This window comes from Conger conger, chromosome 10 (assembly GCF_963514075.1).
Source record: "Conger conger chromosome 10, fConCon1.1, whole genome shotgun sequence".
Lineage (NCBI taxonomy): Eukaryota > Metazoa > Chordata > Actinopteri > Anguilliformes > Congridae > Conger > Conger conger.
Genome location: NC_083769.1, coordinates 35,693,825 through 35,712,032, shown reverse-complemented (window position 1 = coordinate 35,712,032; position 18,208 = coordinate 35,693,825). Strand labels below are relative to the sequence as shown.

The 18,208-nt window shown below is 39.9% G+C and overlaps 2 protein-coding genes across 3 annotated transcripts in view; both read right to left on the bottom strand.

Moving 5' to 3' along the window:
• Nucleotides 1–18,208, bottom strand: part of LOC133138336 (cytosolic sulfotransferase 3-like) — a 20,994-nt gene extending 2,786 nt beyond the window's left edge. Inside the window, exons 1-6 of one of the 2 annotated variants that reach the window (XM_061256979.1) lie at nucleotides 18,075–18,208; nucleotides 5,708–5,846; nucleotides 3,957–4,086; nucleotides 1,366–1,465; nucleotides 943–1,069; nucleotides 380–477 (exon numbers count right to left, since the gene is read on the bottom strand). In XM_061256979.1, coding sequence (XP_061112963.1) covers nucleotides 380–477; nucleotides 943–1,069; nucleotides 1,366–1,465; nucleotides 3,957–4,086; nucleotides 5,708–5,846; nucleotides 18,075–18,098 — 618 coding nt within the window. In that variant the 5' untranslated portion in view covers nucleotides 18,099–18,208. Of the gene's footprint in view, nucleotides 1–379; nucleotides 478–942; nucleotides 1,070–1,365; nucleotides 1,466–3,956; nucleotides 4,087–5,707; nucleotides 5,847–6,410; nucleotides 6,494–18,074 lie in introns of those variants that run through there. The other variant, XM_061256980.1, reaches the window with a different exon arrangement.
• On the bottom strand, nucleotides 11,221–18,183 carry LOC133138337 (cytosolic sulfotransferase 3-like). The gene is made up of 8 exons (XM_061256981.1): nucleotides 18,075–18,183; nucleotides 17,410–17,548; nucleotides 15,816–15,944; nucleotides 15,405–15,505; nucleotides 14,988–15,114; nucleotides 12,847–12,944; nucleotides 11,779–11,953; nucleotides 11,221–11,672 (listed from the first exon to the last, which is right to left on the bottom strand). Exons 1-7 carry the CDS (start codon nucleotides 18,096–18,098, stop codon nucleotides 11,783–11,785), a joined length of 789 nt encoding a protein of 262 aa, XP_061112965.1. The 5' UTR covers nucleotides 18,099–18,183; the 3' UTR covers nucleotides 11,221–11,672; nucleotides 11,779–11,782.

Here is an 18,208-nt window from a genome sequence, read left to right as displayed (position 1 = left end):
CACACCATTCACTCACACACTCATACCTACGGGCAATTTAGACTCTCCAATCAACCTAACCTGCATGTCTTTGGACTGTGGGAGGAAACCGGAGTACCCGGAGGAAACCCACGCAGACACGGGGAGAACATGCAAACTCCACACAGAGAGGCCCCCGGCCGACGGGGATTCGAACCCAGGACCTCCTTGCTGTGAGGCGGCAGTGCTAACCACTGCACCATCCGTGCCGCCCAGGGTGAATATATTTCTCTTTATTTTGGGGTTGATGTTAATGTTGATCATAGTGCTGTAAGGTGCAGAGCTCGATTATTGTTCTTCAGCAGAAACTGCTATGTCAGGAACTGCTGGCCAGCAAAACTTTCATTTCTGCAGTTTTTACCTCTGCTAGATCTTCATAGTGTACATAGAGGAGTTTGGGGTAAGCTTGTTTTTTCTCCCACCACCCTTTCACATGGTCATACCAGGAGCCCCATGGCACTGGAAAACCAAGGAGGGGAGTTATTGTATTGAATATGTATATGAATATTGTATTATTCAGTGTCACATTGTTTAATTGAGTCCACTCACTCGTCCAGTCACATGCACACTTTCTTAAACCAACAGTCAGACATCCCCTGTGCTGCTCATTGTCTGCACTGAACCTGCATGCTTTGCTTGCTACTGTGCAAATTGCGCTCACCCTCCATCACCCCAGCTACCAACTGTTTGGTACTGGGGGGTTTCTGATTCCTCTAGTTTTGTATGGGAGATGTATTATGCTCCCTGTTAGATGTGCACTGTAGTACCTGAAGCAGATCCATTCATTGCCAAATCTAAACATTTTTACTTACATATTCATTGAAATATTTAATCCAAAAATATTGGATTAAAGTTGTCTAATATAAATATATGTTAAATACATATCTATAAATATCTATAAATATAAATAACTCCCACACTCACATTTTCCCTCCTGGAATTTCTGCAGGTAACTAGTCCAGTCTCCAGGCTCAGGCTGTGCACTGTTCATTCGGTCAAAATGAAAGTAGGACACAACATTGTCCTTGGCGTTGCGTGCTACATAGACAATCTGTATAGAATGTTATTCATAATTCATCAACAAATACTTAGAGTTATGTACAAACAAATTTGTCAGGACAACTTACAGCAGAAGACTTCCAGACTAGAATGACAATGAACAGAGATCAAGTACAAACACCAAGCATCAAACATTTATTTGGAAAGTATGTAGACATTCTACCTGTGTGTAGCAATATTTCCTTGTAGCGAAATAGAATAGATGACAAGGTCTGTCAATTTGTAAAAGTGCCTGATAAAAAATAGACATTCAGAAACGGTGAATCAAAAGAAGCGGTCCACCCTTACCCTACACTTTTGTTCCCAGAAGGATTTAGGCACAAACTGAACTGGAAGGTGGGTTTTAATAAGGCGAGGGGATGTGGTCATCTTATCTGCCGATTCCACATGTGGTGTATGTGGTGAAGCAGAGTACAGCTCTTAATAAATAATTATATTCCCTGTGAGACGGGTGCGTGGGGGTTGGACCCAAAATGCACGACTCAGAAACAATGGTTAGATAAAGTCCCGTCAGGGCTTTATTCAGGACGAATCCCAGGAGCGTAGTCAAAACAAGTAAAGTCCATACACGTAGATCCAGCCAAACAAACAATAAACAAACAAAAAGCACGGTGCCGAGGGAAGAGGCAAACTCGTAGTCGGTAGACGTGCAGGAAGGTCCGGTAGCAGGAGAGCTGTCAGCGGGGCAGAAGTACAGGCGGACGGCAGGCAGGGTTGTAGTCGAGGGCAATGCGGAAGTCGAAACCATGAAACAATCAGCGAGGCAAAGGTACAAAAACGGTAGGCGAGGACGTGGTCAAAAACAAAAGGTGGTCAACGAAACCGATATCAATAATCAATGGTCGGTAAAGCAGGCTTAGATCTTAACGTGAATCAATCAGTAATAATGCTCACAAGTTGCATTGAAAACAAGAGGCAGGCAATTTTGCAGTGAACAGTAGTGCGACTGGGATATAAATGCAGGTGTAGACAGGTGTAGACAATTAGTTAGAGCGTAGCAAGGAAATGGAAAACAGGTGCGATGGATGACAAGTTTAACAAGGTAATTAGTAATCGTTAGTAATAAACCTATCCTGCCCTAGCATTAGTAAATTAGTAAATGACATGCATGAGAAACGTAAGGTAACATGAACACATGATTAGTTTGTTAGTTTCTACCCAATCCTGATCTAGAATTAGTAGTTTTAGTAAATAGACAAAATAGAAACAATTAGGGTGTGAATGACAGAAAGAGAGAGAAAGGCGGAACGCAAGGTTTGCGGAAAGACATGTAAAAGTGTATGTTTAACCAATGACCAGTCTAAGTAACAATAAACATAAATCAAAACATAACACTAAACGAACTAAGATGATAACCACTCAACATAACAAGGTAAAAATAATCGTAACGAAACATAACTAGACATGACGAGAAAATAACATGACGAACCTAGAGTAACATAATACATGAAAAGACAATACGTGACTAAGACAAAATGAATAAACATAAAACATGGCGAGACAGACCTGAAACGTGACACCCTGCCACATATTTATATTCTCTCCTGCCTACATATATCACACAGACTAAAATAACCTTGTTAACTACTACTCCAGTACAAATTTATATTGTGTTGTTCTAAACTGCTGCCTATGTGAAGCTATAGAGAGGTCAAAGGCAGTGTTCTTGTCACGTTTCATGTTTGTCACGTCATGTTTCATGTTTAGTCATTGTCTTAGCTACGTTATTGTTATGTCACGTATTATGTTAGTCTAGTCTCGGCATGTTGTTATGCTTCATGTTTAGTTCTTGTTACCATTTATTTCTTAGTCTTGCCATGTCATGTTATATAGTTTATTGTCATAATTTTGCAAACGTGTTATGTCACGATTTATGTTGTGTCATGTTATGTTCTGTTCATTGATTAGCATACATTTTTTTGTGTCTTTCTGCAAACCTTCCATTCATGCTTTTTCTCTCTCTCCCTTTCTGTCACTCACGCTTCCCTAATTGTTTCAATTTCCCTTGTCTACTTACTAATCTACTAACGCTAGATCAGGATTGGGTAATACTAACATTCTAACCATGTGTTCATGTTACCTTACGTTTCTTGTGCATGTCATTTACTAATTTACAAACGCTAGGGCAGGATAGGTTTATTACTAACGATTACTAATTACCTCGTTAACTTGTCAATCCTCCACACCTGATTTCCATTCTCATGCTGCTCTCAAGCTAATTGTCTACACCTGTCTACACCTGCACATGAAGCTCAGTTTCATGTCATGTCTTTGCGAAATTGTTGCCTCCTGTTTGTCAGTGCACCGCTTTAGCGGGTTTGTCAAGCCATTGTCCACCCATTACGATCCAAGCCTGTTTATTGACCAAAGATTATTAACTTCCGTTTTGTTGACCATTGCCTGCCTGTACCACAACTTTGCCTGCTGTCTTCGTGCTTTTGCCCCACGGAGCAGACTTTGGTCTTGATTCTTGCACCGTCATCGACCCTGAGCCTGCCTACCGTCCGCCTGTACTTCTGCCCCGCTGACAGCTTTCCTGGCTACTGGACTTTTTGCACGGTGTACCGATTACGAGACTGCCTTCTCCCTCGGTACTGTACTTTGGTTTTGGCTGGATTTTACATGTATGAACATTGCTTGTTTTTTGACTACGCTCACTGGACATTCCCTGAATAAAGCCCTGACAGGACTTTATTACATCCCTTTTTCTGAGTCGTGCATTTTGGGTCCAACCCCCCACGCACCCGTCTCAGTTCTTAAAGAAAAATTCAGACAGAGCAATCTTTCAGAAAGTGGTGTTTACAATGAACAAACTAAAATAGACTATAGCTTTAGTATAATGCGTTTGTTTAGTATAATGTCTCCTCATTCAATTCTGACCTGTGGGAAGACTTGGGATGCAGATCTCCAGGAATGGGACTCTCTCATAGATGGGCAGGGAGACCCCGCGCTTCGGGGAAGACTTCCCAAAATACAGAAGGTCCAACATTTGGGACACCCAGGTTGTACCTGAGAGAGGGTAACAAATGGATAAATATCAAAACAGTTCTGAAATACATAGAAACCAAAGGCACAGTAATTAACATATGCAGATGATTGAATGGGGTATAGGCATCACCAGCATTGGACTTTCTGGGCAATGGCTAAGGGTTGTGATCTGTATGGTCACACTAGGACTCGGAACCGTACTGTCCTCTCAGGTCCTCTTCACACTTGTACTTGTGTTTGATCTGCACTTCGTTGCACGTCACTCTGGATAAGAGCGTCTGCTAAATGCCTTGTAATGTAATCTAATGGTGAGCACTACTCCACTATCGATTTATTTAACTTCAAAATCTCTCCATTCATGTGGAAAGGTTGGTGGAGCTGTATAGAGAGTGTAGTTTGATGTGTTTTGCCTCCATATTCACATAAACCCATATATATACATTCACTGAGCACATTATTAGATGTTTATTAGACTCATTTTTGAGACTTATTAGTCTTCTGCTGCTATAGCCTATCCACTTAGAAGTTTGATGCAATGTGTGTTCAGAGATGCTCTTCTGCATACCACTGTTGTACTGTGTGGTTATTTGCATTACTATAACCTTTCTGTCAGCTTTGACCAGTCCGGCCCTTCTCCTCAGACCTCTCCTCAGTTTTGCCCGCAGAACTGATGCTCACTGGATGTTATATGTTTTTCTTACTATTCTCTGCATACTCTTGAGACTGTTGTGTGTAAAAATCTCAGGAGATCAGCCATTTCTGAGATGCTCAAATCACCCTGTCTGGCACCAACAATCATTCCATGGTCAAAGGCACTTAGATCACATTTCTTCCCCATTCTGACATTTGGTCTGAAAAATAGCTGAACCCCTTGACCATGCCATATGACTGGCGGATTAAATATTTGCATTAACAAGCTGGTGTACAGGTCTACCTAATAAAGTGCTCACTGAGTGTATAATTGTAATGTAATTCCAATTCTTTCAGAACATTGTAACTTTGTCAAGAAAGATTACATGCAAATATTATTATTATTATTTTATTATTATTATTATTATTATTATTATAATTATTATTATTATTATTATTGTTGTTGTTGTTGGGTGTGATTAGGTAATTGCAAAGACTATTTTCACAATTTAACAATTCTCTCATATCTTCAAGATATTCTTCCAGCCTGCTAATGCACCTGTAACCTCACCTATTTCTCATTTGAATAAAACAAAAAAGCACAAGTAAAAAAACATGCGAGTAATAGTGTTCAGATACATTCACAGCTTTCCTTTTCTTGTAAATCATACTCTGTTACCTATTTAAATGCATTTGAGTATTTAAAAGCACGAATAGTTTACAATACATTATTCTTGCTAATATGCTTCTGTAGGTCTAGTCCAGGGGCCTGGTCCTGGAGAGCCCAATATTCTTGTTTGATTTAATTACAACATACATATATTTTCATTCATTCATCTAGGTAAAATATATTCTGTGTAGTTTTTATAGGTTTGTGGCCACCCACCCCTCATCAGGCCCCTGCGTGGCCCTGGCCCTAACTGTATTCAATCCTGAGGCCCTGACAGACATATTTCATTCTATTAGAGAGACAGATAGGTAAATAAAATGACAGCTGAACAGATTGGCAGACCTGCTTTGGGGTATGTTGCAATGAGAATATCATCAGGTTTTGCCTGGAAGTTCTGCACATTGTCCCAGTTGTCAGTGAAGTAATGAACCATCGACACACCATGGAAATCTAACAACTCTGGACGAGGAACTGGAACAGTCTGAGAGAAGTATACATTTAAAAAAGAAACAATTCATATTAAAAACACGCACGTACAAATGTACCACATGCATACAAACACCACCTCCTGGCACTGAGAATTTGGACTGAAGGACATTAATCTTCCTCTCTGTGATGATGTTAACTATCAAAACTTTTTTTCCTTCAAAAATTAGGTAGTAGTCTAGCTGACCAACTGGAAGGTGCACAAATCCTCCCGGTCCGCAATCGCAATCTCAACTATCTCATCCCCCTGGATGCCTTTGAGCCTGGGTGGGGGGTCCTGGATCAGAAAATGTTGAAAACACCTGCTTTAATGAATGAACCTTGCTCAAACCACACCTTTCTCTCTGTGACTCAGTTCAACCAACACTACTGCACTTTTTACAGAAGACTGTTACAGAGTAACAGAAGGGCAAAAAGGAAAAAGCAAACACCATGCCAGAACAAAATAATATGCACAAGCAAATTCATTGGTTTTTAAACCCAAGTATATTTTTTAAGTATGCATCTATTTCATGTCATTTAGTGGCAAAGACTTCTCATATAGTAATAAAACGCCTACTTCTTTTTGGTCCTGGTTGGCCATGCTGATTGTCAGGGCTGAGCTGAAGAGACTGGTCTGCTCCTGTTTAAACTACATTGTACACTACTTGTGTAAATCCATTGTATTTACACAAACTGGAGCTTTCTACCCTGCCCACTATGTCAAAGTCCAATTCATAGGAGATAAACAATAAAAAAACAATTTAAAAAAATCACGCATCAGCAGTTAGGGCCACTTCATGTCAAACATAATATAAAAGCACATAAATAGGTTAGACTGCCATTCATCCATTGCATTACATTGCAGTAAATTACAATCACAAGGCAGTTAGTCATATCCAGAGAAACTTACAAAGGTAGTAAACAACAGGGTTAGTCTCAGGAAAGATACCACCAAGCAGACAGAGAAGGCCCATTAAGCTGGGGTAAGATGACCCCCAAGGAAAGAAGCCCCCTCACTGTAATTCACCTCTTGACCACTAGAATGGGCCAATTTGATTTCTTGGATCGTAGTGCCCTTCCTAATCTTGGAATAGCTTTGAATTTATGTTAGTGATGGGAATAAATCAAAAGAAAAGTATGTTCATTAATATTTTCAGAGCACAAAATAAGCCCCTTTGTTTTAATGAAGATATACACACATTTTTCACTCTTATTATGAAAATAATGTAACATCTAAGAAAGTAAATATGTATGTACAATTAAGGCGCATATACAAACCAGGTTAAAATATCTATGGGCTAATTTATCACCCTTTAAACCTGACATCCAGGTACATTCTGGCTGTATGAACAGTGATCAATAGCCACAGACAGCTCTTGGTTACAGGCTGTGTCTGTGTCCCATGCCATATCTTCACCATATCCCTCTCACTCAAGGGGTCACAGATCTCATAGACTGAATTCAGACTCTCAAAAACTCTGAAATAACAAGCTATAGCTCTGAATGGTCAGGAATGGACTGCAAATGGATTTCATGTGATTAATCCATGAGGAATTTCATTTATATTTGTGGCCATGATGGAGCTGAGACCATTTTGTTCCATAGTTCCTTGCAGCAGAGGACTTTGCTTATCTCTTCTGTAACCGGCATTATGTACATTGTATTTTGGGTGAGTGCCTGCAATGCACTCTGAACCTGAGTATGTGATGCTGTGTTCACCTGTACTCCTAATATACAGCTGTGGTCCTGTACAGAGCTGACCAAGTACAGGGCTATGCATAGCACTGTACATTTTTTCCGGCTTTACCATGTATACTACATTCACACATGTTAGGGTCTGCCAAACTTAGTGAAAGTGGAATAAAATGAAAGTATGGGGAACATTGTGTGGGGAACATTTCCCAGTGTGGGGAACATTTCCCAGAAATCTTATGTTCCTGCTTTTTTTGTGAGTTATTTAGTATTTTTGTAACTTTATTATTTTTCATATTTGTATCTGGTTTTCTAGGGCGGCACGGATGGTGCAGTGGGTAGCGCTGCTGCCTCACAGCAAGGAGGTCCTGGGTTCGAATCCTCGTCAGCCGGGGCCTCTCTGTGCGGAGTTTACATTTTCTCCCTGTGTCTGTGTGGGTTTCCTCTACCAATTTACTAATCCCAACTAACATTGATTTTGTACAGTACTAATTATATTTACACACTAATTTTTCTGTCTAAATAACTATCTAACAGTCACTAGTTTTGGGCAATTATAGTTTAATCACGTAAACTAACAGATTAACATTATCCCTATTTATGCACTGCTCTGTAGCTCCTCCTCCCTGTTCTATCTCTAAATTGTCTGCCTTAATTCAGCGAAGTGTTTGCACCTGCTCTTCACTATCACTACATTCCTTAAGTCTGAGCAATTGTCTACTCCCTAATCTGGAGCCGTTTGTATTACATGTGTGTCTATGTGAATCCAGTTCTGGATCTTTGTGCATCCCTTGTTATTGTATGATTGCCCTTTTGTGTATCTCAACTGATTTCTATTTGTTAGATCACCCTCACTCCCATGCCCAACCTAGTTTGTCTTATCCCTCTGTGTATTTAAACCCCAGGCTTAGTATTCACAGTTGTCAGAAAGTCATAATTTCAGAGTTGATTCTTAGTAAGCATGTTTCTGAATACTTGGCTTTTGACATTGGACTGAAATAAACTAAGATTTTTGGAATTCCCTGGTCTGCGTTTGGGTCTCTGGTAACATACATGACAAAAAAGCAGAGATCTCATATAGAAGAACCACAATATCCACACACACACATGCATGCATACACATCACATACACACACACTCACACACACACACACACACACACACATACACACTGATATATGTATGTGTATACTGTATAAAGGATTGTGTAATTCTGGTTTGAATACATGACCTGGATGTGTTTTATGTGCCCATAGATTGATTAAGTATGGCCTGCCAGTATTGGAATTGATAGCCTTGCTTGAAGTTCAAAAACTTCCTTTCAACATGAGGTCTATTCATTTAAAATCTATGTGCCATATGTGAAGGCACTTTTGCTGGCAGTTAAACTATATTTTTTAGATTGGTTAGTGGTTAGTGATGCCAGTCTAGCTGGTCTTGAGGATATGAGGCAGTGAACTAGCATGGCCAAACTGGCCATAAAGCTGGTCTAGCTGGATATGAGCTGGCCAACATATATTTGTACAGTGCTAATTATATTAACGCACTATTATGTTTGTCAAACTAACAAACTAACGCACTAGTTTTGGGTATTTATAATTTAATCACATAACTAACTTACTAACACATCTCCAGTTTCAATTCAGTTCTGTAACTCCGCCTCCCTATTCTATCACTGATTACTTGCTTAGTTTCAGCAAAGTGTTCACAACTTATGAAAAGACCTTGTAATTCTGGTTTTAATACATGGTTATTTACCCATAATGCCCATTCGTACTGTAGCTTGTCTGAGCTGATAGATGGTCAGGAAATTCAAACCATATCAAGCTGAGAGCTGGTCTGAACTGGTGAATCAGCTACCAGGTGTTTCAAAACCTAGGTTGAGCTGTTCTTTCAGCAGGGACTCACTTGTTTCAGTGTGTCATTGCTGTCATTCTGCCAGCAGGAGTGTCACGGCGGGGGGAACAGAGGAACCAGAAGCAGACACAGAGGTGGAGAGAAAAATGGCAGGTTTTAATAATGCAAGATGAAGGGGCAGATAGAGCTTAATCCAAACAGGTGATGGGTCAAAACCATGAAGGCAATCCAAAACCAGGGCAGAGGTACAGAATTCACAAAAAGTCCAGGGAAGCAGGCAGGGGTCATACACAGAATCCAGGAACAAAATCAAAGAAACATAATGCCACAAGGGCAAGGGCTCGGGAAACAAGGGCTCGGGAATAATGGGGCTTGAACAGGGGGAAAAGGAATGAAGGGCTCGGGACTCGGACCGCAGGAAATGACGAACTAGCAAGGTGCAAGTGAAAAGGACAGGTATAAATACACAGGTGAATGAGACAAACTAGATGGGGCATGGGAGTGAGGGCGGTCTAATGAATAAACATCAAGTGAGACACATGAAAGGGTAATATTACAATAACGAGGGGGAAATTAAAATGTGGACTGGATTCACAAAGACACACATGTAATACAAACGGCTCTGGTCTAGGGAGTAGACAATTGCACAGAATCAGGAGATGTAGTGATAACGAGAGGCAGGTGTGAACACTTTGCTGAAACTAAGCAAGTAATCAGTGATAGAATAGGGAGGCGGAGTTACAGAACTGAATTGAAACTGGAGATGTGTTAGTAAGTTAGTTATGTGATTAAATTATAAATACCCAAAACTAGTGAGTTAGTTTGTTAGTTTGACAAACATAATAGTGCGTTAATATAATTAGTACTGTACAAATTGTATGTTAGTTGGGAATAGTATAATAGTGCTATCTACAATGAAATGGAGAGAAAGCAGGAAGTAAGAACAGTGAGACAGAAGGAATCGTGGGAAACCGGAAAATTCCAAAACCACACGAATAGTGAGGCACGCAGACAGGGGAGTGACTCGGGATTAGAAACATTCAGACACATGAATGTAAATTGGTTCCAGAATGCAAAAAAAAAAAAAAAACATTTCAAGAATAACGATAATGAACTAACGGACAGATAACAGGAACCAGGTGTCTGTCTCCCATCAGTAATCATTGGTATATAGAGACTGTTACTTTGCCGTTCCTTCTGTCCAGACCACCGTGCACATGCAGTGCTGTGACGCATCTTCTTCATTACTCTGTGAACAAACAAACCTGAAGAGTCTTATTCCGTAATTCAGAGTCTTCAGATCTTCACGTTTCCCATCTTCACTTGTTATTTTTAAGCATATCTGATTTCAAATAGATTTGTGGAGTCTGAAATTTCCACTTTTGTGTGGATTTGCAAATCAGTGTAAGTGCAAATACTTATGAATGTGTAAATAAAGCAAGGTGTCTAACAGTAGGGGAGAGTGGGTTAAGTTGCCACTGGTAATTTCTCCAAAACAAGAGGCACTACCTCAGAAATTGAATAGCCATTTTGTGTGACTTTGTGTTCTGAGGTCCTTTCATTATATTTGGTTTTGAATTTTAAATGAAAAATAATTCACAATGACTTGGTTGTGTTCTTAAATGTGACAACTTTCATCACATAGTGTGAGAACTTCCCCAATGATGAGGTATAGAAGTGCATAACATCTACTTAACTGTCTATAACTCTGAACAATATGAAGATGTAAAGAGTTCAAATTATGTACCTGAGACTTCATTCTTTCATTTGGTATGACATTTATTTCAATGTGATGTATTGTGCCCAAGAAATGAATGAAAGAGCAAAAAGTGTAATAATATGCCCCACGCTCTGCTATTATGCTGAGATATAGAAAGAAAGAAGAATATTGAACAAAATTTTCGTGATAGAAAAATATAGAACGAAAGAAACGTAATATTGTGCAACATAAATATATCTTTTCGAGGTTAACATTGCTCAAAAGTTGAATGAGTGAAAAATGAGTAATTGACGACTGTTGTTAGTCCAGACCTGATGCCCGCCTTCTCAGTCTTACCATGGACACACTATTCATCTCTCCACCTTAAATTTTAGGAAAACCTTTCTGTGCAACTTTTTCTCAACTGCCAGTGAATTACATTTGCAGCTGACCCTTGTCCTGGGTGATGGACACCTGCCTAAATCTCGGTCCGGAACTGAAGTGTCGTATGCATCATCTTCTTCTTGTACTCTTTGTCAAACTGTTCGTTCTGATACACAGTGAAGTGATTCTTCCAATCGCCAACTTTCCCTGAAGGAAGAGAGAAGAAGAAAGAGCATTAAAGATACAGTATGGGTAAAAGATGTGAATAAGGATGCAAGAAGACATCACTCTCCATACAACTGTCTCCACCAACCTTTTCACATGAATGGAGAGATTTTGAAGTCCATGTCATCAATAGTGGAGTAGTTAGTCATGCGGTTATTCTTCATAGTATCAAATTCCACCCCTTCTTTCACCTGACGTCTCTCCTCCTCAGTCGGGCACACACCCAGGAATGAGCACACACGGTCCAACTCCCGATCAATGTCCTTCAGGGACAAACAAAGAAATGAAAGTCAAAATATGAAAATGACCAATCCGCACTCAAATGGAAGTCCACTGTCAAAATAAAACAAGTATTAAATCATAAGCATCTCGGCAAAATATATCCTTTTCAGCCTCTTATTATTTAACATAAAGACAAACATATTTTGTGCTCATTACATTACATTTCATTAATGGCATTTGGCAGATGCTCTTATTCAGAGCGACGTACAGTTGATTAGACTAAGCAGGAGACAATCCTCCCCTGGAGCAATGCAGGGTTAAGGGCCTTGCTCAAGGGCCCAATGGCTGGACAGATCTTAGTGTGGCTACACTGGGGATCGAACCACCAACCTTGCGGGTCCCAGTCATGTACCTCAACAACTACGCTACAGGCCGCCCACATCCATCCATCTTCAATGTCTCAATGCTCCTTACTGAGCATCTCAGACTTTTTTTTTAAAATGTCACTGTATTTAATATCCAGTGCTCAGGAGAAGCACCTCATACCTACTGTCAAATATGGAGGAAGGTCATTGATGTTTTTTCTGCCAGTGGGCATCTATTTTAGATCAATGGCATATCGAATTCATCAAAGTACCAGGAAACCATGGCAGAATCTGGTTGTCTCTGCTAGAAAGCTGATTTCCAGCAGGACAATGACTCCAAACATACATCAAAATCACACAGAAATGCCAAAGTGAAAGCAACATCCACGTCCTGCTCAGTCTCCAGACTTAGCCCATCAAAAACAGTGACCTAAACTTCAGAGGGCAGTCCATAAGTGCACTGCAAAAATATGAATGATCTTGAAAAGTTTTGCATGGAGGAATGGTAAAAAAAAAATCCATCCAAATGTGTTCTCTAACCTTATAACTTTCACTTATGCAGTTCTTACCTCTGCTAGATCTTCATAGTGTAGATAGAGGAGTTTGGGGTAAGCTTGTTTTTTCTCCCACCACCCTTTCACATGGTCATACCAGGAGCCAAATCGAACTGGAAAACCAAGGAGGGGAGTTGAGTATAATACAGGGTCACATTGTTTAATTGAGTCCACTCACTCGTCCAATCACATGCGCACTTTCATAAATCAACAGTCAGACCTCCCCTGTGCTGCTCATTGCCTGCACTGAATCTGCATGCTTTGCTTGCTACTGCACAAATAGGGCTCATCCTCCATTACCCCAGCTACCACCTGTTTGATACTGGTGGGTTTCTGATTCCTCCAGTTTTGTAGGGGAGATGTATTATGCTCCCTGTTAGATGTGCACTGTAGTACCTGTAAGACGGAAATTATTATATTATTATATATTATTATTATATCTGGCATTATCACTCAGGGCTGGTCAGCTTGCTGGCTTCCTCTGGTATTGTGGCAAAATGTGGCTGTAAAGTAATTTAACCCAGGAGCATGCACCATTAACCCCCACTATCTCCGCACCCATACGGGCAGGAGCCTGTGGGGGAAGACTCAGGCCTCCAGCCGTAAAACTCGTTACGACGGGGCAACATCCTTTACGGCACGGGAAGGCTTCAGAGGGCACGGCCTGTTAGGCCCTGACCTTCTCCTGAACCCCCCTTTATTGCTCTCTCCCTCTTTACTCAGTCACTAAATGATGTGTACAGCATTGGATGTTTCATGACAAAGTCAGTTTAGATAATATTCATGTTTGATATTATTCTGATTGTTTCAGTGCGACTGGTGCAATGGTTTTATTTCTGCAACAGCAAACCCTGGACATCATAACCAACCAGGAACCAGAGGAAAAACTGTGTGGAGCTCTGCCCCAGTGAAAGCCATGTGCCTCAACCCCCCTGCGCGTCCTGGGGAGGCGTGGCTCCAAATTACAGATGGGTGACCCATTTTTAGGGTTAACATCAAAGGCCAGATTTTGGATTTAAGGACAGCAAACTAAGCAATCTGGGAGAATGCAATCAGCCTCCCGTGCACACAGCGCACGTAATTTCTATGTACAGGGTGTCTGTAGCCAGACTCCCGTATGTAGCTTTTATTACCAGGTATGACTTTTAAGACTCTGTAATTTGGTTTCCGTTGTAATGTTTTGTGATTTGGAACTAGTATGTAATTACGTGTATGTAACCTGCCTGGTAAAATAAACTGTTAAAACTTGATCTGTTTGGTTTTCCTTACTGACACTCAAAGTTATACAGGGAATGCTTGGTTTACCCCCTCGAACTGGTCTAGGGAGGATGAATATTTACGCTTAATGTATCACGGCGTATAGCACCCGTAGACCTATGATGGTAAATCCCTCGCCTCCGCATGGTAGTTCATTTATGTCGAGCAGAGCCGTAGCTAGGTTGGTCTGCTTGGGTCCCTAGGCTGTAAACAGATATACCCAAGAGTAGCTATTCCTGCGACCTCTCATGACTACAGATAGCTAGTCAGTTTGTGAGACGTGCACATTACGCACGATGTGACATGCGGTGGTACCAGCAGAGGACTGTTCGGAGAGTAAATCTCAGTACAGGATTCCTATAGCGATCAAGTCAAAATTATCAATAAGAAATCTACCTAATGTGGATAACTAATAAATTATTATTCTAAAATGGAGTCAGATAAACGAAGGTGAATCTATTGGCCCTATTGTGGAGATTCTTGGTCAGCCCGGACCAGTAAAGAGCGGAAGGCAGAGTGGTACTACTGCCTTTGTATCGTGGTTTATTTATTGGCTGATCTAGACTCTCCGCATAGGGGCCACTAATTTTTAACCCTATTAGTATTCTTTCAGCAACACCAGAAGGACGAGCACGCTGATACCTTCAGCCCTCGCTAAATTCCGTCGTTGGGTTAGCGTGGGGTTTTACATACCTGAAGCAGATCCATTAATTTATTTACATATTCAACAAAACATTTAATCCAAAAATAATAGTTGTCTACTATAAATATTATGTTACATAAATATCTATACATATAAAAAATGTTTCATATAAATATGAAACATTTTCCTGACTGTACTTTCTTATGATCTGTGTATTTAAACTTCATTTAACCAGAAAAATAACTCCCACACTCACATTTTCCCTCCTGGAATTTCTGCAGGTAACTAGTCCAGTCTCCAGGCTCAGGCTGTGCACTGTTCATTCGGTCAAAATGAAAGTAGGACACAACATTGTCCTTGGCGTTGCGGGCTACATAGACAATCTACAGAAAGAGCATGTTACAAACAAGAATTTTATTCATAATTCATCAACAAATACTGAAAGAATTATGGACATACAAATGTATGTCAAGACAACTTACAGAAGGAGACTTGCAGACGAGAAAGACAGTCTGCAGAGATCAAGTACAAACACCAAGCATCAAACATTTATTTGGAAAGTGTGTAAGCAGAAATAAAGAGTAGATGACAAGGTCTGTCATTTTGTAAAAGTGCCTGATAAAAAATATAGACATTCAGAAATGGTGAATCAAGAGAAGTGGTCCACTCTTACCCTACACTTTTGTTCCCAGAAGGATTTAGGCACAAACTGAACTGGAAGGTGGGTTTTAATAAGGCGAGGGGATGTGGTCATCTTATCTGCCGATTCTACACCTGTATGTGGTGAAGAAGATTACAGCTCTTAATCAAGAAATATATTCTGTGCTACATATTTAGATTCTCTCCTGCCTACATATGTCAGACAGACTCAAATATCCTTGTTACCTACTACTCGAGTACAAATGTATATTGTGTTGTTCTAAACTGCTGCCTATGTGAAGCTATGTGAGGTCAAAGGCAGTGTTGTGAAAGAAAAGTTCCAAAAGCAATAACAATGAACTAACTAAAATAGACTGTAGCTTTAGTATAATATGTTTGTTTAGCTGTCTCATCATTCAATTCTGATTTTCAGTGTCTCTGTGACCTGTGGGAAGAAATGGGATGCAGATCTCCAGGAATGGGACTCTCTCATAGATGGGCAGGGAGACCCCACGCTTGGGGGAAGACTTCCCAAAATACAGAAGGTCCAACATGTGGGACACCCAGGTTGTACCTGAGAGAGGTTAACAAATAAATATCAAAACAGTTCTGAAATGCATAGAAACCAAAGGCACAGTAATTATTAACGTATGCAGATGATTGAATGGGGTACAGGCATCACCAGCATTGTGCTTTCTATGCTATAGCCAGGAATGTTTTTTGCCTTAACCTGAATATTTTTGACAAAGGAAAGAAATATATACACTCGGTGAGCATTACTCCACTATTGATTTATTTCACTTCAAAATCTCTCCATTCATGTGGAATGATTGGTGGAAACAGCTTTATGCAGAGGGTACCTTGATGTCTTTTTGCCTCCATATTCACATAAACCCATATAAATACACTCACTGAGCACTTTACTAGATATTTATTAGACATATTGTTTTAGACTTATTAGACTTCTGCTGTTATAGCCTATCCACTTAGAGGTTTGACACATTGTGTTGCATTACTATTACCTGTCTGTAAGCTTTGACCAGTCTGGCCCTTCTCCTCAGACCTCTCCTCAGTTTTGCCCACAGAACTGATGCTCACTCGATGTTTTATGTTTTTCTTTTTCTCTGCATACTCTTGAGACTGTTGTGTGTAAAAATCTCAGGAGATCAGCTGTTGACATGCTCAAACCACCCTGTCTGGCAACAACAATCATTCCACGGTCAAAGTCACTTAGATCACATTTCTTCCCCCTTCTGATGTTAGGTGTGAGAAATAGCTGAACCCCTTGACCATGTGGCTCATTAAATATTTGCATTGTTGTTTTTAAACAAGTTGATGTATGGGTCTACCAAATAAAGTGCTCAATGGGTGTATAATTGTAATGTAATTCCAATGAATTCACAACATTTTTTTTGTCAAAAACATTAAATGCAAATATTATTATTATTATTATTATTATTATTATTATTATTATCATTATTATTATTATTATTATTTTTGTATTATTATTTTTCATTGTTATTATTATTAGTATTAGTATTATTATTATTATTATTATAATGATTATAATTATTATTAGTAGTAGTAGTAGTAGTAGTAGTAGTAAAAAAACAAGTATACGCATACAAATATACACTTAAAAACATAAAGAAATAAAGCATGCACTCAGATACAGTGAAATACATTATATGTCTCTTCCCGGCTAAGCAGAAAATGACTTCACATGCACAGCGAGGGCTCCGGGTGCCTCGAGCACCGGCCCCTTCTACCCCAAGTGCCCAATATTCCTCTTTGATTTGATTACAAAATACATATATTTTCATTCATTTATCTAGGTAAAATATATTCTGTACAATAACTGGGTGTAGTTTTTCTAGGTTTGTGCTGCCTTTCCTCACTTTGAGCACCTGCCCCTCATTAGGTCTCTGTGTGGCCCTGGCCCTAAGTGTAGTCAATCCTGAGGCCCTGGCAGACATATTTCATTCTATTAGAGAGACAGGTAGGTAAATAAAATGACAGAGCTAAACAGATGGACAGACCTGCTTTGGGATATGTTGCAATGAGAATATCATCAGGCTTTGCCTGGAAGTTCTGCACATTATCCCAGTTGTCAGTTATGGAATGAACCATTGGCACACCATGGAAATTAAACAACTCTGGACAAGGAACTGGAACAGTCTGAGAGAAGTGAAAAAATTCAGAAAAAAACCCCCAGAAGAAATTCAATATTAAAATCGCAGCAGCCAAATGTACCTCACACATACAAACACCACCTCCTTTGGATTGAAGGACATTAATCTTCCTCTCTGTGATGATGTTAAATTCCATCAAAACTATTTTTCCTTCAAAAGTTAGGTAGTAGCCTAGCTAGCTGACCAGCTGGAGTGTGCACAAATCCACACAGTCCGCAAATCACAATCTCAACTACCCCCTAGATGCCTTTGAGCCTGGGTGGGGGGTCCTGGATCAGAAAATGTTGAAAACCCCTGCTTTAATGAATGAACCTTGCTCAAACCACATTAAAATGCATGCAATTAAATAGCACCTTTATTTGTGACTCAGTTCAACCAACACTAATGCACTTTTCAATTGAATTCAAATTCAAGCAACACTTGGTTTTTTAACCCAAGTATATTTTGTAAGTATACATCTCTTTCACTTCATTTAGTGGCAAAGATTTCTCAAATAGTAATAAAACACCTACTTCTTTTTGGTCCTGGTTGGCCATGCTGATAGTCAGGGCTGAGCTGAAGAGACTGGTCTGCTCCTGTGTAAACTACACTGTACCTGGGAAGAGGTGATATAATTCTGACTTAGACCAACAGCGTTAGTGTAAAT